At 39.3% G+C, this 25,354-nt stretch overlaps 1 protein-coding gene across 1 annotated transcript in view; it reads left to right on the top strand.

Annotated features, from left to right (window-relative positions):
* Positions 1–25,354, top strand: part of LOC121508361 (voltage-dependent T-type calcium channel subunit alpha-1H-like) — a 111,162-nt gene that overhangs the window by 65,723 nt on the left and 20,085 nt on the right. Inside the window, exons 17-29 of the mRNA XM_041785157.1 lie at positions 4,931–5,242; positions 5,689–5,789; positions 7,546–7,669; positions 8,292–8,360; positions 8,531–8,715; positions 11,818–11,944; positions 17,693–17,818; positions 17,933–18,022; positions 18,419–18,611; positions 23,101–23,252; positions 23,381–23,490; positions 23,573–23,706; positions 23,784–23,854. Of these exons, the coding sequence (XP_041641091.1) occupies positions 4,931–5,242; positions 5,689–5,789; positions 7,546–7,669; positions 8,292–8,360; positions 8,531–8,715; positions 11,818–11,944; positions 17,693–17,818; positions 17,933–18,022; positions 18,419–18,611; positions 23,101–23,252; positions 23,381–23,490; positions 23,573–23,706; positions 23,784–23,854 (1,794 nt within the window). The remainder of the gene's footprint in view (positions 1–4,930; positions 5,243–5,688; positions 5,790–7,545; positions 7,670–8,291; positions 8,361–8,530; positions 8,716–11,817; positions 11,945–17,692; positions 17,819–17,932; positions 18,023–18,418; positions 18,612–23,100; positions 23,253–23,380; positions 23,491–23,572; positions 23,707–23,783; positions 23,855–25,354) is intronic.

The following is a 25,354-nucleotide window of genomic DNA, read 5'->3' as shown; positions in this document are numbered from 1 at the left end:
CCTGATAAGCTTTCATTATAGGCACCATGTAGAGTTTTGTTTTTTACTTTAAAATAAATCCTATTTTAGGTATTTTCTAGACTGCAAACATGACTGAAATGCACTTATTTTTACTGAAAACCTTTTGTAAAAGGAATATTTTGCTCAGTCTATGTTTTAGCTGGCACTTTGCTTGTGAAAGGAGTGTTTTCCTGGCATATGGCCTTCTTTTCTTGGCGCATTACTACGCTTATTGTTGATCATTTGAGTCATATAGTCCTCTTCTTACTGAAAGACAAATGTAGATGTATTTGAGGAAATGCCAGCTGCGTTTATCATGACTTTGGCTCAGTGTGAAATCATTTCTGGCAGAGGTTAGATTATCTAAGAACATTGGCTGACTTCGTTTTTACAACTATGCCCTTGCTAAGGTTGTACTGCTTTGCCTCCTATTTGTCCTCTTCATTTGTATAAAGGCTTACATTGGTGTTCTTTATATTTGTAGTGGAGTTGACTTTTATTTACTAGTCCCACCAGGTTCAAGGAGTATTTAGTCTCCAGCCTAATTGAGTCTGACTGGTAAGCTCTTCTATTGACTCAAGTCTTATTTCTGTGTGTAAATGTGTCTGATGCTCGAGTGGACTGAGGCAAACGTACCATCAGCTCAGATCTCACGCTGAAGGAGAAGAATGTGGTTTCCCAGGCGTGACAGAGAGTGTAACCTGTGCAGTGCAGGCAAAAATCACACGCATTGCTGCTCTTTTCTACTGTCGCTGCCTGTTAATTGGTGGCACGCTGCTGTCAGTGTTGCTGTTCTCTCCAGCTGTGGATGTCTGAGAGCTTAGCAGCGGGGATTTTCCACTGAAGTTTTGCCTCGCCTCTTTGTGTCGTGTCAGGTGATTGTTCTAATTTGCAGTGTTTCTTTTACAGCACATTACTCTTCTTCTTTCATGGTACAATTGCAGCGTTTTCAAAATTTGTTCTCCTTCAGCGTCACTGGTGTTCTTAAGCCTGGTTTTCCCTAAAAAGCCTTCTCTCGTTGCCTTTCATTCCTTTCTCTCATTTTTGATCTATTTACACTGTTTGTTTTTTAAACATTGATGTGCAACCCCCTCCTCTGCAGATTGCCATGTGAGGGAAAGTTGTTGTTTGTTTTGATTCTCTGTGTGTTTGTTTTCCTCTAATTGATCTTCATGCTGATAATTATTTGGCAGAATGATTTCCATATGAGAACAAAATTATAAAGAGGGCTAAACTGAGATCATGTTTGCACTCCCATTAATTGTACAGGCCTTATGCCTGACGTATGCTGAGAGCACAAAAACTACATATCAACATTTTTACACCTATGAGTGTTGTGGCAACTTCAGTAACTGACATTTTGCCTGAAATTTGCTGACGATACTATCATTGTCACCCTGTTTGTGGGTAAAGACCAGGGTTATTAGCTGGTTGTGTTAACTTTGTCGCTCAGTGTGACGAGTCTTTCTTCAGTCAGACATGTCGACAACTGAAGACATGATTGTTGATTTTAAAAAATCTTCTCCCAGTCCACAAACATGTTAATATTGAGGTCATGGGGAGCTTTATATTTGAGTTTTCTTCATAATAAACTTTACTTAACTCTACATTGATTCAAAACTTAAAATAGTCATTTTCAATTCATTTTGACTTTTTTGTTTTCAGTTCAAATTTGTTTTTATTAGTCCTTACTGCTGGTTTGTAAGTTTAGTTTAGTTTTTTTTTTTTTTTTTAAATGCTACATTTTACTTGAATTTGTATTAGTTTTAGTGTTAGTCTAGTTTTGTTGTTATTCCAGTTAACTGAAACAAGTTAAATAACTAACTCTGAAATGTAAAAATTGTTGTAGTTATCCGTAACTAAATAAAAACTTCACCAAAAAAGACGAATAACCAAATCTATTTTATGTTACAAAACTAACTAAAATTAAACAAAATTAAGGACAAAATCTTTAGATTTAGTGTTTGACAAAAGCACACCGACTGACATGTTAGACCAAGCCTGGAAGGAGTCAAATGATCTACACTTTAAACATTTTTGTTGGTAATTCTTGCTGTGCTTTGGCAATAATGATTCAAAACATTGGTCTGATTTGATTTTTGAAGACTTCACACAATGGTATTCTAGGTCTTTAGTTGGAGTCAAACATCAAATCTAAATAAATAAAATGAAAAGTTAAAAGTACCCTGTTTGAATGTATTTTAAAAAATTGCATGATATTTATTTTATCTGACCTTTTTAGTTTCACCCCTGACAAATATAACTTGGATGTGTGAAACAATCCATCTGGAAAACTACTTATAGTCAGTGTTTGGGAAAGGCCAGAGCTTATAAAAAAAAACTCGGAGGGTGATTGGATGAACGTTCTGTCTCGCACATCTTTACAGGCCAATCAGAGCAACAAAACACACAACCGAGCTGCGCCCCTACTGAAGGAGTAAACTCCATGTAGAACTGCATAACGTGAACCATGGCGACGGTAGACATTTTGTCGTTTTTGAACAGAAACCAACTCAATGCTGTTCTTTGTTCTTCTTTTAACAAAGAAATGTCATCAAGTTCTGAAAAAACTGGTGCTTTAGCAGCATCCATGCTAATGTCTTCTGCCATAATTGCACCGGCCTCTTCTTGCTGCTTGCTTACGTCCCGACTCTGCTGCGCCTGAAAGTACTGCCCCTCGTCGCTGATTGGTCCGGTCACTTTCTAACTGGGCCCAAACGGTTCAGATGGGAGCTTTACAAGATGGATTTGCCAGCGAGAAACACAGAAACAGACATATCCATCTGCTTTGCAAGGTTATGACAAATTTGCCTTATTTCTGAAAAAAAAAACCTAACACTAGACTAAAACAAAGCATTTTTGGGTAGTAAAACTAAACTAAACACTAAACATTCATTCTAAGTATTTTTTGTACTCAAATTAATTGACAATCATCCCCTAATCTGCAGAGTTTTCCCAGAATGCCTTAGAATTGTATTAAACATGTTTGTGCCATGAGTGAAGTTACTGACTCAGTAAGACAAGTCCCATGTGTGGAGAGCATCTACATTACACAATAGATGGATGGAAGTGGACTTCTTGGTTTCAGTTGCAGTCACTTCAGTTGGCTTACCTTGAGTGTAATAAATGTTTAAGATATAAGTTTTAAAAGACACAAGGGAAATTTGCAGTGGATGAAGAGCATGTGACTTTATGAAATAATACTTAAACATGTTGGTTTGACTGAATTTTTAAGTGTAGGAACGTTTTCAGTGTAGTTTAACTCAAAAAACTTAAATCAACCCAACATACAAGTAAAACTGAGTAGTTGTAACTTAGTTGCTGAGTACCTGCTGCTAAACAAATACTGTTTAATCAGTCACTTAGAATCTTAGTGATCACTTTCCTCTAATAGTTTGAGTTTTACTAACTTACAGGGATTATGATGTAAATCATTTATTTCAAGTGGAGTCATACTCAAAAAATTATTTCCACTTCTTAAAGACTTTGTAAACAAACATTTTCAGTATTTTCAACTTGTTCAGTTTTACAATACAACATGTGAATTGTGTGCCTGAGACAAACCATGTAGGATGTGTCATTTTTATTTATTTATTTTTTTTAGGTTTTATTTTTGGCCTTTTTGCCTTTATTTGATAGGACAGTTGATAGAGTCGTAAACAGGGGAGAGAGCGGGGAGAGACATGCAGGAAATAATGCCACGGGCCGGATTCGAACCCGGGTCACCTGCGTATATGGCGTGCGCCTTAACCACTCTACTACCGGCGCGCTGTAGGATGTGTCATTTTGCTTGTGTCAAAGACTGAGACTAAAGATATTTTATTTTGTTTTAGTCAGTATTCTTCTCTTTTTTCGAGCACCTCGTTTTTATTTCAGTTCCGGTTAACAAAAGTGATTTTTATATTTAAGTTTCAGTTATTTGGTGACTTTTAATGAACAGTAATAAACTTGGTTGTTGCCAGCTCCAGAAGGATACAACAAAGATTGGTCTTTTAAGGAGAATCAGAATTTTCCATGTTTTCTCTGAGGTGATGCCTTGCTTTTTCCGAAGTTTTAATGAAACTGTTTTAATCGTTGTATTGTTGACTAATTTGGAAACCTAAACTTGGCTAATAAAAATTGTAGTAGGGGCTGCACAGTGGCCCAGGGGTTAGCGCTGTTGCCTCACAGTAAGAAGGTTCCTGGTTTGAATCCTGGTCAGGGCCTTTATGTGCAGATTTTGCATGTTCTCCCCATGCATGCATAGGTTCTTTCCTCCCTAAGACATGCCTGTTAGGTTAATTGGTGACTCAGGGGACCAGTGCAGGGTCTCTCTTGTCCAGTGACAGCTGGGATAGGAAAATGGATGTATAGAGTCGTCTCACAACTACCAGAAAAATCTCAGGAGGTTGACAGGCCGGGTTAATGGCCATTTGTTACAGGCAGGTCCCGAGGAGGGCTAATGCTATACTGGGTTGTCCAAAGCATCAGCTGTAGAATAAGTTTGACCATTTACCCGCAGTTTGTCACTTCAGGGCTCCTGTGAGGGAGACTAAGGGATTCTGGGTCTCATTTATCCAAACTGCAATTCATCTACTAAATGGCAGTTAGCTCTTCTATTGCTCTTCTTGCCCTTTGCATTAGTTGAGAGTAATTCTTATTTTTTATGGGCATTTGGTATTTATTTTGTTCTTATTATTGTTTTATTTCTATTGTGTCGGTTTCTAGTCTTCTTAAATGAGTCTTCGCCTTTACAATTAGGTCTTATTTCACTGTTATTGTTTTGTATGCTGTCTGCTGTGTGTTCCTGCTGCAAAATTAATTTCCCTTTGTGGCACAATAACAGGAATGTGCATCTTATTCTGAATCATTAAAGCATTGTTCTAAATCTCCACATGGCACCTTAAATCTATAAAGAGGTAAATCTTGAAAATCTGGTGTTTTTTCATAGCTGTCCTCTCAGTCTCTGTGGGACAGCGGCCCTGAGAGCCGTCGCTCCAGCTGGACCAGCATCGGCCGGGCCCCCAGCCTCCACAGGAAGAGCCAGTCGGGAGAGATGGAGTCCCTGCTGTCTGACACGCACACCAGCTCCAACCCTAGCAGCAGGGAGCAGTCTCTGGATCAGCCTGAGTACCTGCAGGTGCCCATGCTCCACCAGACCGACTGTAACGGCACCACCTTTCATCTCCCAGACCACAGCTTTGAGGACGCTCCGCTGACCTCTCATTACCACAGCGATCAGGAGGAGGAGGAGGTTGAGGAGGTGCTGCTCTTTGTGTTTTTGTCATGGATTTGTTTGCTAAGATAAGTAATTTAGATATCAAAGTGGTTCATGTGAAGGGCAACAGAAAAGGTATTTTCATAGTCACACTCTGAGTGTTTTCAGTTCATAAAAGAACTTGTTTAGCTGTGCACAAAAGTTCAAAAACTGCTGCTAATTAACTTGCAAAAGCATAAATTCCATTTTCAGTGACCTAAGACACCTCTGTAGCTTTGAAAATATTTAATGAGCTTATTTTCAATTATTATCTGGATGGAATTAAAGTGGGGAACATTGTTTGAAATCCAGTTAGTGACAACAGAAACTCTGAATAATTTTTGTTGTTTGATAAATTCTTATGAGGTAACTTATTTTCATGTAGCTTTATATCTGTGCATGCAAGTGAGCTCATGCTGTTTAATGCAAATGAATGTCTGTGGTCCTTACAGAGTTTCTGTAAGAAGCTGAAGAAGATGTTAGAGCCATATGAGCCTCAGTGGTGCCTGGAGCATGATGAGTGGTCCCTCTATCTGTTCGCTCCAAATAACCGGTAAATACACACAACAGACACTCACACAGAAACGCGCACACACACACAAACACACACAGGCCTCAATATCCTCCTGAGTGGTCCAGGTGGCTTAAGCCTCATCATGTGCGAAAATTCACAGCAGAGGTGTGAAGGATACAGCTCAGGCTTAGTAACACTTTTTCCACTTTTATCAATTAAATGTGGCCGAGTGAATTATGTTGACAAATGCAATGACGTGTGATAATCTTAAGACAAAGATGGAGGAGTGTCTAATAATGCTCTCTTCAGCCTTCTCTCTCTCTCAGTCTAATCTCAAATGTGCTTTAATGGCATGATCAAGTACAGTGCCTATATAAAGTATTCCTTCCCCTGTAATTACCAACGCCGATGAAATTGGCAGGGGGTTATGTAAAGGGTTCTGTGTCTTTCTATCTTTGTTTGTTTGTTTGTTTGTATGTGTACAAGATAACTCGACAACGGAAAGTCGGATCTTCACCAAACTTTCAGAGAATGTTAAGATAGTGACAGGGAAGAATCGATTAGATGGTGATGATCTACGCACCCGTTCGGTTTTTCTCGGATGTCGAATTTTGAACACCATAGTAATCAATGGGAGCGTGACTTCCTTGGTGGTGCTGCTTCGGCATGGGTCTGCCGCCTCAGACGGCCATTCTAGTTTATTTTATAAATCAATCATGGTCAATGTAATTTGGCTTTTTTGACAAAAGAATTGCAAAAAAGTTAAATTAGTCCATTGTCAAGAAATGGAAAGAATATGGCACATGTGATGTGAGACTCTGCTTACAACAGCTGTTTCCCAGCCTCTGTTGAAGAAAACTCAGATTAAATCACGATTAGAGTTCGCCAAAAGGCATGTGTGAAACTCCATGGTCAAGTGGAGGAACATTTTTGGTCTGATGAAACCAAAATGGGGCTTTTTGGCCTTTCGAAGAGACACTGCACATCTCTACAAACACACCATCCCCACTGTGAAGCATTGTGGTGGCAGCATCATGCTGTGGGGATGCTCCTCTGTAGAGGGTGAAATGAATATAGGAAAATCCTGGAGGACACTCTTATTCAGTCTGCAACAGAGCTACAGCTTCAGAGGAGATTTACTTTCCAGCAAGACAATGACCAGAAGCATACAGCAAAAGCTACACAGAAATGGTTTAGCGACGACAAGGTGAATGTTCTGGAGTGGCCGAGTCAAAGCCCAGACTTCAATCCAATAGAGAATTTGTGGCTGGACTTGGAAAGGGCGGCTCATGCCTGATCCCCGTGCAACCTGACAGAGCTTGAGCAGTTTTGCAAATAAGAATGGAGTAAAATTTCAGTGTCCAGATGTGCAAGCCTGATTGAGACCTATCCACACAGACTCAGTGCTGTGATTGCAGCCAAAGATGCATCTACTGAATACTTGAAAGGGGTGAATATTTATGCAGTGACTTATTTTATTTCACATTGTTTTATTTAGTCAACATTACTTTGTAGGAATCTGTTTTCACTTTGACATTAAAGAGGGTTTTTTTGTCATTTTTGTTGTCAACAAAGCCAAATTATATTGTCCACAGTTGACAGTCTAACATCAGTTAAAGAGTAAAACATCCAAGGTTGTGAAATCTTTTTATAAGCACTGTATAAACATAACTTGAGTAGTGACACAGAAGTAATATTCAGAGCGTTACGTTCAATAATGATATCTTGGACAGAAACTTGTCTTGCTTTTTGACATGCAGTAACATGTAACATCAACCTCTCTCTCTCTCTCTAGGTTCAGAAGGTGGTGTCAGAAAGTCATAGGCCACAAGATGTTTGATCATGTCATCCTCCTCTTCATCTTCCTGAATTGCATCACCATTGCGCTGGAGAGACCTGACATACAGCCCAACAGCATGGTAAAGCACATGCCAACTCACACATACGCATGTTTATTCTATTCTCCATACTTGTGAGGTCTGTCATCTACACAAAGCTTTATGCCTTTCACTAAAACCTTCAAAAGAGTTGTAATTTTCTCTTACTTCGTTTGCCTTTTAATATGGCTTATTTTGATATATTTAATTTATTTTTTATATCCTGATAATGTCCTTAAACAGTTTTAATGCATCTTTTTCCTATGTCAAATAAACCTCACCTGCAAAATTCTTACCTTAACACTAACATCCAGTTTACACTTCAAACAGTCCTTCAAAAACGTAAAAGTGGTCAAATTTCCTCACAACAAAGGCTTAAAACAGCGAATCAGTCTGCACTAATGCAAAAGGACACTTGCAAACACACTCCGACCCAACACAAGCTGTTCATTTGCTAATCTGCTTGTTGCTGATGTAAGTGGGGGTCATTATACGAACACGTGCTGCTCTCTGTATGCTTTTTATTATGTTTCTACTACTGTGGTAATGGATTTATTTCAACTCGTTATGTAACACGTTGCTGTGAGTTTGAGTTCAAAATCAAAGCTGAAGCCGCTGTGACACGAAGCCCTTAAATTGACGGATGTGGTTGTGTGTTTAACAGGAGCGCGTGTTCCTCAGTGTGTCCAATTACATCTTCACTGTGATCTTCGTGGGTGAAATGATGATCAAGGTAACCATAACAAGACACGTTTCACTCCAAAGTCATTTTCTCTCCTTACTTATAAATGGCCAATTTTCCTCCTGGTTGGGGAGCAGAATTGCTTTTAGTCTCATTTTACACCTCATATTATTTTGGTAATTCAGCTGGAGCTCTGGGTTTCTTTTTGTGTGTGTATCAAGGTGGTGGCGATGGGTCTGTACTTTGGAAAGGGTGTGTACCTGCAGAGCAGCTGGAACGTTCTAGATGGAGTTTTGGTGTTTGTGTCCCTCGTGGACATCCTGGTCTCCATCGCATCAGCAGGCGGTAATCGAATCCTTGGTATCCTACGAGTGCTTCGTCTACTCCGCACACTGAGGCCACTCAGGTAGGAGCATTGGAGGTTTTCTGTTGTGCTTACAATAGTAATTTGATCATGTGTGCAGGGATGGAGGTTGTAGGGTAACTCATGATACAATACAATACAGGAATTAGTACAAAACAATATAATACTCTAGATAGTGCAATTCAGTCAGATGCAATATGATACAATATGGTGTGATGTAGTTAATACAATATAATATGATATGAAATAATGTTGATAAAATACAAATTGAAATCCTGGTCTTCATCACTTCAGCAGGGGGTAATTGAATCCACTAGATCCTATGAGACCTTAATCTACTCTAAACACGGAGGTGCAGGGTAACCTCTGATATGACAAGATACACGCAATATGATACAATACGATACAATATGATACTAGACAATGCAAGTATGTTACTATACAGTATGATAAGTCATTTACAATTCTAAATGATACTAGATGACTGAGAGGCTGGAGACTTTCACAGACTGTTCATCTGAAATACCGCACAACTCTGAAAGGAAGTGCTGTAATTTGCCTGTAAAACATGTTTCCCATTTTAGATTTTTTTTAAATTCAACTTTGTTCATAAACAAAGTCTGGCAATTACATTCATAAAAAAAACTTTTCAAATATTACAGACTAAGCAACATTTAATAACGATGCATTATGGTTAAAAAGGTCAGAGGTCTAATCCAGTTTTATTTATAAACCTGTTTAAGAAGTATTTACACAAATGGTGGCTCGCTTTAGCTCCGTAAACTTTAGCTAAAGCTAACATATGCTACGTAATTAATGTTACAACATAAACCAATGTAGCTAAGTTAGTTTTAGAAACTTGCAGTTTAAGAAATGTAGCTACAGCTAATGTGGCTATATGGATCTACATACAGTGCTTAACAAATTTATTAGTCCACCCTAAACCTAAGCAAAGTAAAGTTTATGCCACAGCTGCCCTAAATTAACAGCACTGGTAATTACCAAAATCATGTTTTATGTTTCTGCAATGGTTAATACACCAATATGTAGAAGCTCTTTGACCCAAATGATCTTTTTATCGCTAAAATATAATTATTATTGTTATCCATGAATTTTCAAATTTACTGATTTACAAAAAAACTGAAAAAAAAAATAGTAAAGCACATTATTGTTTCTTGACTAATATGTCAGTTAATTCCTTGCATTTCTGAACAGAAAAAATGAGTTTTAGTGGTTGAATGTTATGCTTGATTAATTTCTGACTTCTCAGAGAAGCCCAGTGAGCCGGCTCAAATTTGGGTGAATTCAGTTTGAAATCCCTCCTTCCTGTTCAAAATGGTAAAACTTGGAGAGCTCACTGAAAATGAAAGAGTCTGCATTAAAGCACTTCATGATGCTGGATGGTCTTTGAGACAAATAAGACAGGTGGTCTAATAAATTTGTTAAGCACTGTAGCTTGTATAATTGCTTTGTGGGCTTAACTTCAGCAACATCAGCTATGTTGCTACATTAACTGCATAGCTCTGTGATCCATAGCTAAGTTATCTTTAGTAACATGAGATTTAGCAAGCGTAGCTAATGCTAACTTGGCTACGTAGATAACGTAGATACATAGCTTGCATAGCTGCTTCGTGGGCTTAGCTTCAGCTACGTTGGCTACGTAACTACGATAACCGCGCAGTTCAGTTATCTATAGCTAAGTTAGCTTCTGTAATAAGAGACTTAGCAAACGTAGCCAAATCTTACTTGGCTAAGTAGATAACATAGATACATAGCTTGCATAGCTGCTTTGTGAGCATAGCTTTAACTACATAGTTACATTAGCATTTTAGCTCAGTTTTCTAGGTAGCCTATGTAAATCTGGTTGCTACATTAGAATGTTTTCATGAAGGACGAATGCAGACTGTTTACTCAGCCTCATTAAAGGTCACATATTTTCCCCTTTTAAAACAAGTTTTTGTTCTCAGAGGTCCCTAAACATGCCTGTGAAGTTTGTTTCTGAGCCTGTGGCCTTAAATGTTAATGAACTGTCTGACTCCGCCCCCTGACTCCGCCCCAATCAGGAAATCTGATTCTCGGGGGGATTGTGGACAGGCCAGGGGCACATATTTTTGTCAGAAAAGCCTGTAAAGGTGTATTTTGCATATAATGTGCCCTACTAGCCCACCATACACCCATATTAGTCAGGAACAGAACAAGTCTGAGGTTGAACAAACCATCTATTGAACCTTGATGATGGTTAAATATTGTGCCTAAGCTGTAACGCAGCCACCTCCAACTAACCGGACCTGTAGTTCTGGTAACAGGTCTTCTCTCCTTGCTGTACTACTTGGATGAACAGCCACAATAGCTTCTCCCTGAAGCAACAAAATTTTTTAAGCGTTTTGATCTAGAAAATACAGATAAAGTTGCATGCAGGCTGTGTCAGGTTGACCAGGTGTATGTACTGGGGCTATGTGTCACCATCGCAGACAACTGCAATGAGCACTGAAGTCTAGTGGCACAAGCATTGCTAACATTAGTATCAATAGGCTGATATCAACTAAATCTAGATTGTTTACCCCCATGGTGCTGTGATCCCCTTCAGTTGTGACACATATAATCACAACATTAATTGCACATATAATTCGCCTCAACTAAAACAAATTCTGCTTAATTTTGACTGTTTTCCGAGTGTTTTTTTTTCTTCAGAATTTTCCCCTAGTGAGAATTTGAATGACAAGGAAATTAGTTGCTAAGGGTGTCTATGATTGAAAGACAGTCATCATGATCTCCCATTAAGTTAAGAAAATAAAATACTTCTGAAAAGCTGAAGTGCAGGATATATTTATTTATTCAGTGCAGTTTGGTGTCAGTTTACCTCCTGTCATCCTTTAACAATAATCTCGCTATGTTGTTTTCATCAATGTCATAAGTGCCACCATGGGAAGTCATGGAGAGGTGACACACTGAGTCAAATTGGCAGGGAAATCTGTTCAGAGCGCCATATTTTATATTAATTAAAATATTGATATTTGGCACCGGCATTTAAATAACTGTATCAAATGAGTCAGGGTGACAGCATACTGCCAAATCTCTCCTTTTTTCCTCTCAATCCCAGTGTGTAGCGTGTGTGTAATTTTGTGGGTTTTGTGTATATTCCAGGGTGATAAGTCGAGCCCCCGGTCTAAAACTGGTGGTGGAAACCCTGATCACATCTCTAAGACCTATCGGGAACATCGTCCTCATCTGCTGCGCTTTTTTCATCGTGTTTGGAATTCTGGGAGTTCAGGTAAACATTTATACTGTAAAGTCCCGGTTCATCCTCTGTTGTTTGAAGATAAGCATTATTATTTTGCATGGGAAAATACTTTTTTTTCACCCAGGATTATGTGCCCAAACATCCAAAGCTTGTTGTTTTTCCAGCTACACGAAGACACTGTTCAGCGGGCTTTAAAATAAGCGAGGCATATCTCAGAAAGTGCTTCAGGTAATAAAAAGTGAAGGGGAAAAATTGGGAGAAAATGCAAATGAGCTGCTGATTATGCGGCAGAAATCCCTGAAAGTAATTAAAAAAAAACAACAGTTTAACTAGAGAGGGATTGTGCTGAGAATGTATTTTCTAATTAAATTCTAATTTATTTTTCTATCGGCGGATTAATCAAATGTACTCATTTTAGATATTTTTTCAGTTCATTTATATTCAGAAACAACTGATAAATGATGTTCTTGAAATTAAAACGAAAAGATAACAAGGCCCAATTGTGAGATGCACCAATAAGTGTTGTAAAATGGTGCATGCAAAATAATAAATCTGTTAAAAGGTGGAAGAAAAGCAGAAAAATATGCATTTTAATGATTTTATCCTGTCAATTACTGAATTGTTTCAGTTTTTCTAACCTTGAAACATGTAAAAGTTTTTTCTCAAGTAAATTTGCTTTTTGTTTGAACTGTTCAGAACATGCAGATCCCAGCAGTGTGAGGGGTCCCAAAATCTAAGGTTGTGAATTAGTCCAACTCCCTTTATCATATTTGCTTCATTGAGAATTTGAACTTAGAGCCAGTAGTGCATGTTGTAATCTTTCCTTCTCTCGCTATTTTATAAAGATGTTAATATACTTTAAAGACCCGCTTAGAACTTTTGTGTCATTTTGGCGCCCTTGTCATTGCAAGCACGACCCGGGAAACAGTCACTCTTGTCCAGGATCTGCTGGTGTCTGCTGCTCAGTCATACTAGCATGTGGCTGCCAATATCAAGGCAAAGGGAGGCGGACCTTACATGCTACAGCCTCTCTCCAGGGCAGCAATGTGATGTGACCATGACCAGCTCATTCTGCTTTTGTCCTTCTCAGAGTGTCGTTGGATGACTTTTTTTTTTTTCTTTGACAACGCAAGAAAAATTTAAATGAACTTAGTAAAAGAAAGTAAATGCAAAGGCAGTCTTTCAGTCATGAGGTTATTCCCAAAGCCCATTGAAAAAGTCCAAGAATTTACTCCCTAAGTCTTTTCCTGTCCTGTGAAAATATCAAAGGATCAAGGAAAGGTTTAAGTGAGAGGATAGGAAAAGAGACTTGGTGATAAGAGAATCTGACTGCTCTTATACCAGGCAGATGTTACAAATGTGACCCAGGTTTGTTGTGCAAAAATTAAGCAAAGAGTGAAAAATATCAAACAAAAAGTAAGTAAACTGTGGTTGATTATCTCTTTGTTGTAACAATGTTTCTAGGCAGTAAGTCTTATACTGTTGGAAAGCTTGTTTAGTTCCCTTTTAAATGGTGCCACATTTGTAAGGATCATGCATTTGTGGGATGAGCAGCAGAGCTGAAAATCTTGGTTGCACCTATGAAAAATTTGCCAAAAAAGCCAAAGAACTTATTTTGCTTTTGCTATCAAGTCGTGTTTTGAGCTTCTGGTACCCCCAGGGTACCTGTGAGCATGGGCCCTGCTACAGTGGGTGGTAGGTCTCTGCTCCAAGAATTGGCATTCCACATCTGACTGATCTGGATAGAGCCTGTGTAATAGGGCAATTTTACGCAGGTGTTCTGCAAAACCTAGCTGCAACATTATTTGGACTGAACCCTAATACCATCTCCAAACTGAAGGCCAATATAACGGGAGATTTCACAGACAGGCCGCAAAGTGGGCATCCCAGGAAGACGAAGCTCATAGAAGACAGTTTCCTCATCTCCTCAGAACTTAGGAACTGTAGGCTTTCTTCTGCAGATTTGCAGTAAAAGTCGTGCTGTGGGATCAGCTTGGATTTGCTGTCTAATGCCAGAGTGACCCACACAACCACACTGGCTGACCTGTGACAAAAGCTGGTTGAAGAATGGGATGCCATCCCACAGGAGGTGCCAGGCTGCTGTGGCTGTGTATGGTTTTTCCACACACTACTGGGGCTCCTGGTTGTTAAATGAATAAATTGTTTACGTCTTGTTTCTTCAGACTTCAATCACCCAATCCACCAAACAACACCAAACAAGAGTCAATGGCAGAATAAGCTGTTTGGCATTGGCAGAGAGGACTTGGCAAATTTTTCATGGGCCCAACCCACATACTCAGCTCTGCTGCTCATCCCACAAATGCATGTTCCTTACAAATCGTGCACCATTTAAAAGAGAAATAAACAGGCTTTCCAACAGTATAGCATTTATTGCCAGGACGCATTGTTACAACAAAGAAATAATCTACCAAACACTTGTGCTAAGTTTATATTCTTTCCTACAAAATGCACGTTTACTCAGTGAATTCTCTGTGCTGTTTAATGTGGCAAATGAAACATGAAAACCTCTGTGATATATGTGAGCTCACTCACATTTTTATGAATGTCCCCTCAGGATGAGGCACCTTTAAACCACTGTGACAGTATGACAGAAGATCTGACAACATCTGGAGGGTTTAATATCACCTCATTTAAATTTAGCCTACTTGATAAGAAATATTATCTGATAAATAATTTTCATTTCTATTTTTACTGTACTTGTCTTATAAAATTATCCTGTTTTATTCTCAAAACAGTGACTCGCATGCAATAGGAATTATCGATTGATTAATTTATTGGAGGTTAAGATAAGATAAAAGGAATGAGCTGTGAGTTATATGTGATGGCATTGTTGTCACATCTAGATTATTCCTCTGCTCACTCTCCTCTCCTTTCATATTTATTCACTTGAATCAAAAGTTCACTGGATGAAAATGGTTGTTTAAATCAGCAAGGTAACATTTAAATCTACTACAGTTGATACGTGCGCCACTTTAAATGAAGTTGATGCAGTGAATTTTGGGCCGTTTGTCCTTCTCTCCTTTCTTAAAGGATGGTGCAGTATAGCTGGAGATACTAAAGGAAGCAGTGAAGCTATTTTCCTTATCTTTTAGAGAATTCAAGCAGCTCTATTCATAGCTGACACTTAAATACTTCCAGGTCATTTCACCCAGTGAAATGACCAAGAAGGACTATTTGAACAAACCCCCTGTCTTGCTGCAGTCCTCTCACACACCTGTCTGCCTCAGCCAATCAGTGACCCCCCTCTCTTTTCATCAGCCGCTGGCTGTGAGAACAGGAACACCGGCCCCCTCTATGGTTTGACAGCCATGCCACACAAGCTATCAGGGACGGTGTTTCTGTAACGCCCCAACACAGAAAGATTTATCTCTTTGCTGTTTTGATCGTGTGCATGTCAGTGGTGCCTTCTGACAAAAATCCTTCTCATGCTTCTTTCTCTCAATGTCTGATGTGGAATTTGCAATAAATCTTTGATATGGAACAATGTTTTAAAAGGCTGTATTGCCAAGGTTTTTTAATTGCCTTGTCTGACTCTTACCCCAGGGGAAGGCTGACAGGCATATAAAATAACTGGAACTAATCAGTCTTCTCACTCATGGAGTCGCTTGTTTTTGCAGGTCATCTAGACCTTCAGCAGGTACATTAATATTATGTTGTCACTCACCACAGTGGAAGGCTACTATGCAGTTTAGTGATTAGGTATATTTGGGGGAAATTAAAGTAAGAAAATGTACACAGGCAATTTTTATGCAAAAGCCTTGTCACCTACGTGGCTGTCCAGGAGAATACCCCTATCTGCTGTTTTATTTAAATGTCAAAATATGCTTGTAAAACAAAGAAGCATTCAGGAGGGCTTCTTGTTTTAGCATCCCATTTGGTTGAAAATCACCAGTGAACCAGGTCACATTTTATACCGTAATAGTAAAGTTCACGTTTCGTGGTTCAGATGCAAAATGAGATGTTGCTGTGTAGAATTCTATTTTAAATGATTAATAGGGATTTAAAACTGTCATTTCAAGCTTTCTGAACTTTCTGTGTGCAAAATGTGCACTACACAGATTGATGCGGGAATACAGACAAGGACAAAATTATTAGAAATTTTATCAGGGATGCTAATGTTATTTCACTTTGCACACAGAAACACATTTTTTTCATGCAAAACAAAAACTACCAGGGTTATTAGCCCCCTTTAGAACAGACCTTTTTGTGAGCCATAGCACAAAAACCACTGATTTGCAATGATGTTCTAAGAAAAGAAATAAACATACTGTAGTTATCATAGTGTTTCGAAGTGTCAAGAACTGGAGCTAGAAGTATCATCAAGAAATCCAAAGAGAGCCACAGTACAGCACAAGCCTGACAGAGCTGTCATCTGTCCTTTGGTCAGATAAGAGCTCTTTGGTCGTAGAGATGTTGCTTATGTCTGGAGGAAGAAGGGAGAGGCATATCACCCAAAGAACACCGTCCCTGCAGTGAAACACAGCGGCAGTAGTATTATGCTGTGGGGATGCTTCAGTATGTCTGGAATTTTGAATCTCCTAAAGGTGGAAGGATTTATGAAGAAAGAAGGATATGTGACTATTTTGAAAGAAAACCTGAAGCAGTCAGCCGTAGCAAACTGGGTCTGGGTCATTGCTTTGTCTTCCAACGTGACAACAGCCAAAAACATATGTGGCTCCTGGTGAAGAACTGCCTCATGAAGACCAAAGTAAAAATTATTGACCCGCCTGCTCAAAGCCCTGACTTGAATCCCACTGAAATCTGTGGGGTGAACTGAAGATAAAAGGTCCATGCTAGAAGTCTGGAGAAGCCTGAGAGATTGGCCAAAGAAGAATGGGCTGGGATTCCTCAGGAGACTAGTCTGAGACTTGTTTAATTCATCCCTAGGCCCTTTTCAGTGTTCCAGCTTGAAAACGACATAACCAAATACAACTGAGTATTTCTCTGCAACTACAAAGACTACATGAATAAGCTTGGCATCAATGTAAAGATAACTCTTTACAGATTTGAGCAGATTTCCCTGTGGAAGTTACTGGGACTGATGGAAAAAAGCACAACTGATTTTTTTCTGCCTAAATGTTTACATGTTTACAGTAAATATCTCCGGTGTTGCTTGCTTGATATTGTAAAAGTATTGAGGATACTTTGTTGCAATAAAGTACTGTGTTTATAGGAACACAAAAGACTATCAGCATTAGGAGGGGTAATAATTTAGACCCTGGTAGTTTTTTGTTTTTTTGTGAAATTATTTTTTTTTCTGTGTGCAAAGTAAAATAATATAATTTTGTCATCTGTGTGTGGCATCCAGAGAGTAATATACACTTTATGTCGTCCATGCAGCGGTGCTGGACTGCACTAAAAGGTCTATAGAAGCATCAGTATTCATTTCTGTCTTTTTCATTATGATTTTCAAACTCCTCAACAAAGCCTTAAATTATAGCAAATCAATAAATGCAGATGAACTGATGCTTGATATAAAAGCTGTAGTTAGTTAGCGACATCCTTCTTAACTTAACACTCGCACTCGTTAATCTTTAAATGGGAAATCTCCATACCAGAGTGTCGTAATGAGTGAAGCAGACTGCAGCAGATGGTACTCAGATATCCCAGCTTTTACATACAGTAAGCCCGCAGGCGACAGCGGTGTAATCTTACTGTACACCAAAACATCCATCTTTCCTCGTTCCATGAAGCTTTGTGTACCTCGAGGTTACAGTTTGTGTTTGTGTGGATGTCTGTCTGTCTTTGCGTATGCAGCTGTTTAAAGGGAAGTTCTTCTACTGCGAAGGGCTCGATGTAAGCAACATCACCAACAAAACGCAGTGCCTGGAGGCAGGATACCGCTGGACTCGACGGAAATACAACTTTGACAACCTGGGACAGGTTTGCCACACACACACAGACTCTCAGACGCATACAGGAGTGCTCTGACACATGTTCTGACAAAATGATTGACAGCCTGACACTGATTAATGTTTCTGTTTCTCCCTCTCCCAGGCGCTGATGTCACTCTTTGTGCTGTCATGTAAAGACGGCTGGGTCAGCATCATGTATGACGGCCTGGATGCTGTCGGGGTAGACCAGCAGGTGAATGCAGACTTTGAGAGGGGTTATGGGAAATGAAAAATGAACAAGAAAGATTGTTGAGGCAGTGTTTATTGTATTTCACAACCTTTTGTTCCTGTTTTTTGTCAGTTTCAAGCACAATTTAAGTTATTTTTTTAAAGCAGAAAGGGGGAATATTTCAGAGGAGAAGAGAGAGATGTAGCAAAAGAAAAAGGCAGACAGATAAATAGATGTGAGTTGACAGTGCTTGCTGCTTCACTGCTGACTCAGGATTTACATTGTCTTCTTGTTTATGCTGTTCTTCCTCTCCCCCCTCCTCGCCCCCTGTCGTCTCTCTTTGGTCCTCCTTTTTTTAAACATTTTGTCCCCGTGCTACCTCTCCTTCTTCTCTTCCTCCTCTTAATTCTCCCTCTGCAGCCAATAAGAAACAACAACCCCTGGATGCTGCTGTTTTTCATCTCTTTCCTGCTCATCGTCAGCTTCTTTGTGCTCAACATGTTCGTGGGCGTGGTGGTGGAGAACTTTCACAAGTGTCGGCAGCAGCAGGAGGAGGAGGAGGCGCGGCTGAGGGAGGAGAAACGGCAGAGGCGGCTGGAGAAAAGGAGAAGAAGTGAGAAAACGGGGGGGAAGGGAGAGAGGGAGTGTAAAGCATGAAGAGTACATGGCAAAAAACATATATGGACCTCACACAGTTCTGAAGAAGTACAATCATAGCTCTGAAACCTACTAAGTAATATTTATGTTCGGCTTATACAAGTCCAGCCCTAGCAATGCAATAAGAAGACAGAGACAGTGCTGAAAGCTATTTAAATCTTCCTCTCACACACATCATCACACAAACTACACATGCTTTTAATTAGAATAAGCTTACGATAGACTGGGGTGTAAACAAGTGACAGCTCTCCACTCATCCCTAACGCACAAGACCTACAGCATCTCATGTTCAGCTACAAATCACGACACACAACACAGAGCCAAGAAAGAGACAGACATTTCAGCACCACTAGAGGTGGACAGTGACCATGTCTGTCAGGAACTCACCACTACTAATCAGCAGTATTGTTCATCAATTATATCATTAGATTGGCACAACGGCGAGTTATTAAATATGTGATAAGATCTGTTGTTAACAAAACAGTCATTAGGCAGATTTTCAGTGCATACTGATCTCTGATTAAGTCAATTTACTGACCAAGCAGCAGCTTTGCATAATGATAGTTTTCCAGATAAATGTTTATAAAATAGTGCAGCAGCAGAATGAAATACATTTGCTAAGTGGCCTCATAGATTTCAATTTGCCTGATGTTTGATAATCACATTACTTAAAAATAACATCTATCATTAACCTTACACACCAGATAGACTGTTTCACATCTCCATTGCATGGATATATTTCATATTTAACTGGGAAACTTCACATACAAAGTGTTTGAAAAGGGCAAGACCTCCAAATTCAGCTCACAAATTCCTCATCATTTGCAGATTAACTCCAACTTTTCATTTAAAGTTAATCCAGAATATAGCTATAGATTTATTGAAATAGATTCTGTACATTGCCCTCCTCCATAACAGTTACAGCTTGCAGAGCTAGCCTGCTAATTTGATGAACTTTAAGCAAGCTTTTGATTCATGCACCCTACTTAGAAATTGTCCCAATCTCAAAAATAACAAAGCTCATTCACTAAAAGGAGACATGTGATTGGTTAGAATCCTCTACAATAAAATTTGAGTGGAGGAACTACACTATCTTTTGAGATGGTTCCCCTCTGACCTAACCCTACATTACAAGAATTTTCATCCTAAGAACATGATTGCAAATCTACTCCTAATACAGCCTTCACACTTTTTTTTTCACAGAAGATTTAGTGACCTGGCTGTGGGTATTTGCTGCCATTGAGCAATAACGACATCAATTTTAGGGTCAGTTTTTGCTAACACAGATTTGCCAGTCTTATGTAGCATCTCTTCAATCTTTCAAATCAAGTCTATTTTTGCTGGAGTACTTCTTATTTCTTTGATATAAAATTCTCTCACAAACATACATTAATTGTATCATTATTTTTTAAAATCATGGTTTTAGTAACTTTTCTAAGTACAGTGCCTGCAGAAACATAAACCATTGCAAATAATTTAATATTTATGCATTAAACAATAGAGCAAATGTATTAAAACAAACAGAATATTCCTCTTTTTATTATACCAGAGATAATAAATCAAGACAAGATGATATGTTGTGCTTGGTGTTATAAATAATTTAAGTAAAAGCATTAAGTCTCTAAACACATTGATCTTCTGTTCAACTGCAAATTGTGGTAATTAATCACATAAAATATGATTAAGATTGCTTTAAACACAATTCAAAATTCTGCTGCTAAAAAACAAACCGTTAAAAAAACATCCACCTCTGAAATGCCTCCAGAATACATTGGAAAGATGGTGGAAGCGTGACAGTGCTGTGGTGGAACTGGTGTTTGATGTAGTTCCATTTAGTGGGCATCCAGGATTAGTAAGATGTGGCACTGATTCTCAGCGTTAAGTTCATCCCAAAGGTGGCAGATTGAGTAAAAATCAAGGCTCTGAGCAGGCTAGACAAGTCTTTCAACAACCAGGAAATTTACTTTTGATCTTTGCTGCCATTGCTTCCACTATTAAGTTTAATTAGGAAAAATCTTACATAAACTATTGCAATGTAGGGCTGAATGATACTAGAAAACTGACATTGTAATATAAATAGTCACATTTAATCATTTACACTGCATTCACACACTGATGGGGGAGGCTGCTACTGTATGTCGAGTGGCCATCAGTTTTAACTGATCCCATTCATATGCATCCATACACACCAACATACACCATGCACAGTATGGGAGAAATGTGGAGTTAAGTTTATTGCTCTAGGACATATTGACATGGCTGCAAGAATTGGGGATCAAGAGAAACTGACCAAGCTCCTTTATTTTGCTTTCTGTGATATGAAACTTTGTAGGGAATTATTTCAAATATGCAGTGAGTTTATGCAGGCTTTAATACAGGAAAACATTTGCATCATACAATCACTAGTCAAACCTAGTCTATTCTTATATTTAAGCCTATGAGATATGAAAAAGTGATGTGCAAATACATATAATATAAAAGAATAGGCCTACAGAAATATATGAATATAAGGTAATAAGGATACAAGGTGCAAAAAATCTTATTTCCATAGCTTTCACATGACATCAGACACTCATGGAGCCCCTCCCTGCTGGGCACGATGGGCTTCCTGCTGTTCTCCACTATAAAGAAGCTGACATTCTCATTTGCCACCTTGCCACCACAGTTTTGTTTATTTATTTACTTTTTGAATGAAAGAAAGCTGTTATTCAGTTGGATGTACTCACTGATTGGGAGAAAAGCCCATGTTAAACTTTCTCAGGATGCCATCAGAGAAAGAAAAATCAGAGAGGAGTAAATAGTGAACTAATGCTGTTAGACGCTCTGCAGGGAACAGTACCCTAGCACAGCTGAGGCTTCTTATTCTGACATTAAATATAGTGTTAACATGACTAGAATATAACTTTAAAATGTATTTTAACTAACACGGGAAGTTGTTTCACACAGCCTTATGTTTGTACATTGGCTTGTACATCTTTGCAAAAGTTAGCAAAGTAAATCACTTTTTTTTTTTTTTCTGGTTGATGGATCTGCGACTCCCCTGAAGTCCTGTGGTGCCCCCCCAGGGGGAGGCCCACCTCATACTTTGGACACCACTAGCCTAGTATAATACTACCACAGCATCTGTGAGCACTGCTATCATCTCAAAGAAAGATGCATTTGCATACTATAAACACAAATTCTGTCTGCATTTTCTTGGCTATGTTGTCACATTTTTATCTGCACAAACATGCACAGAATTTTGTAACTAGTTAGAAAGTAAAGATGCAAGCAAGTCTTAAAATAGACTGACAATGTCTTGAAAAAGCTCTTAAAGGTGTTAAATTTAATGTCAAATTTCTGCATGTACCCTGAAAAATGCTCAGTGCCATTGCACCACATAGTGTTTAATGGCATCTACCACAGTACTAAGCTTCCCTTTGTCTTACAAAGCTGCCCTGAAAGCTGTGAATTTAAAATCTGTATTTGCTTTAACTATAGCTGCTTGCAACATGTTTCTCCTGAATGCAAAGTTAATCCAAAAAGCATTTTCTGTAGCCGCACCAGTTCCTCTGAGGGTAGCTGATAGCTAGCTTGGCGTAAAATGGTGTAGAAGCATAGCTGTAACACACATCCTTTTAATAAAAACAACCTTTGTGATGTGTTTATTGCAAATGTTTAAAAATGATAAAACTGTGATTTATCTTGCAGCAGTGCTATATCACTGTATGCTTACTGTATGCTTGAGCATTATTCTTTCTCTAAGGGGGTGTCTTTATTGTAACCCTTACAAAAAAACAGGAAAACAAAGATTGGTGCCCACATTCTTTGGTTAAATAGGCTACTGGGTTATATAAGACCTTTTTATGCCTCTGACCTCTCAAAGAGCTTTACATTATATGTCAACATTCAACCATTCACACGCTAATGACTCTGCCATGCAAGGCTAATCATTTAATTCATTCACACACCAAAGGATATTCCTGTATGTGACAATCCGCTCTGCCTCCTGAGCTACAGCTGGCCCATATATTATAATATATGTATATATGAAACATTACACACATGATAAACTTTCTGCATACATACTGTATGAATACATGCATAATTTCTGCTCACATATGCTCAGATACACTCTTCACACCACTGAGCTTCACTCTCCACCTCTCCTGTGTGTCCTTCCCTCTCTGCGTTGTAATCTCTAGTAGTGCTCTCCTCTCCGTCAGTTTACTGTCTGGCAGCAGACAGCGAGGATTTCTGCCCAAAGACACCTTGAGGTGCCATGAAGTGTGTGCGTGCGTGATGGATAGGGCTGAATTCCTGAGGTGGCACTTTTAGTCTGTACACTCACACATGCAGCAGTGCACCACTTGGCACACTCTCTATCGGTGACTTCATAGCTGGTATCACATTTTTCTCTCTGAAGCATTTTAATGAACCCGTGTGCGTGTTTGTGTGTGGCACAGGGGCGCTGGAGAAGCCGTACTACGCCGACTACTCCCCGCTGCGTCGATCCATCCACACTGTGTGCACCAGCAGCTACATGGATCTCTTCATCACCATCATCATCTTCACAAACCTCCTCACCATGAGCATGGAGCACTACAACCAGCCTCAGGTAACCATGGCAACACCTTCCACCACCTGCCCTAGAACCATAGTAATGAAGCGGGATGCGGCGGTACAGTACAGCCACAGCGGGCCCTTTTGAAGTCTGTGAGTCTCTTTTGTGTGTTTGTCCCGCAGTACCTCGAGGAGATTCTGAAGTACTGCAATTACGTCTTCACCGTGGTTTTTGTCATTGAGGCTATTCTCAAACTCATCGCTTTTGGCCTGCGCCGCTTTTTCAAGGAGAGGTATACAGGTTCTCACATGAATTAAAGACACCCTCAAACATTTTGATCCTCAAAAAACACCTGAATTTTTTTGTGTGTTTAGATGGAACCAGCTGGATCTAGCCATTGTGTTGTTGTCCATAATGGGAATCACGCTGGAGGAAATAGACCTGAACGCCTCCCTGCCCATCAACCCCACCATCATACGCATCATGAGAGTCCTAAGAATAACAAGAGGTATTCCCACAAACACATCACACGCACTAACAGGATGCCATGTGGCTTATTAGAGCTGACACATTGCGATATTTCAGTGCTGAAGCTGTTGAAGATGGCTACAGGAATGAGAGCTCTGCTGGACACAGTCATGCAAGCGCTGCCTCAGGTAAGAGGCAGCAACGATACTGTAAAAATATAAGATGTCTCTTCAACTGCCAGCCTGGTTTCCAGATCCGAAGCACCGCAGACAGCTTGTTTTATTTAGCAGTTCACTGGATGATTTACAAACATCATCAAACCCCCTAAAGTGTTCAACCAGTGTCGCAAAATAAAAACATCCTATTATTAGCTGAAGGCTTATCGCAGGGCTTTTAATTTTTCAGAGTGGCTTTTGTGTCATTGTTTTGCTGCTGGGTATCTGTGAGAAGATAAAATATGAAGCAGAAAGTCCGGTCTGAAAGCTTATCATACAGAAAGACACCACGCAGCAGTTATTCTCCTTTGAGGCAGGAGTGTAAAACAATGTCAAGTTATCACAGCAGCACTGCTTTTTATTCTCTGTTTAACTGCTAACAAAGTGCAGGGAGAAATTAACACAGGGGCGACCAAACTTTTCACAGAGGGCCACATGCTGAAAAATACAAGGATGATTGGGCTGCTTGAGTATCAGTTCTTTGTAGATGACGTCACGCAGCAGTGGAGAACTCCTCTTGGGGGACAAGAATTGATTTCTACAGAGAGAAATCAGCCAAAACAGCCAGTTGAGAAAAAAAAGTCAGAGAAATAGCAGCAGGTGTGAATTAAAAAGGCCTCCATCTAAAGCCTGGACGAGCCGCTCATTTATGATCCATTACCTCAAAGCTGTCTGCTCTAGTTCAGCACAGTTTTGTCATGTTTTAGTTCATTAAACTGTGATCTTACCTGTTTCCTCAGCTGAGTACATCTCATTAATCTCCATCCTTATACGTAGTGACGGTAAATCTGTCTTTGTTAGAAATCCCAATCATTTGGCTCAGGTTATCGATGTTTGGCTCCTTAACAGCTCTTCATTTGGTAAAAGTCTGGCTTTTTTAAACATGGATTTAATAACAACAAAGGATGGAGGAAAGGAAACTGGCACTCAAACAGTAGCTGGCTACTGCAGCTAACAACAAAGAGCCGTTTTGTAGCACAGGCTTGTTCATGAACTGCACATCATTACTTGGTTGCTTACCCCACAAGGTTTTTTCAGTTGATAGTACATCCCTGTTTCAACTAAAAATTGCTTGTGACAATTTTTATATGTTAAAGGAGCTCAGCTAGCCTCTTAATGCAAGACTTTTAAGACTCTCTCCTCCATTCATCTGGCTAAATGCTGCTAGACACTAGGAGGTCTGCAGGACTGAGTAAATTGTTATATTGATCGCCACCATGCCAGGTAAATCTGTTAAACTGAGGTAAAAATCACATTTTTTGTAAAGTGCGAGAATCGTATTTAATATACAGTATGTAGAATTTTTTAGATAATAATTGCAGCGTAGAGATTCATTCAGAGCTGTTAATTCAAAATTTCCCCATCCCTAGTCATTCCTAATGGCTGTCCCCCTCTACCTGACCACCAGTGTACATTCTGGATCACATGATTGCAAACAACCTATAATATGAAATACAGAGTATAAGTGGCCCT

This window comes from Cheilinus undulatus, linkage group 4 (assembly GCF_018320785.1).
Source record: "Cheilinus undulatus linkage group 4, ASM1832078v1, whole genome shotgun sequence".
Lineage (NCBI taxonomy): Eukaryota > Metazoa > Chordata > Actinopteri > Labriformes > Labridae > Cheilinus > Cheilinus undulatus.
Note: the sequence above shows the minus strand (reverse complement) of the source record. Positions and strands in the feature narration are given on the sequence as shown.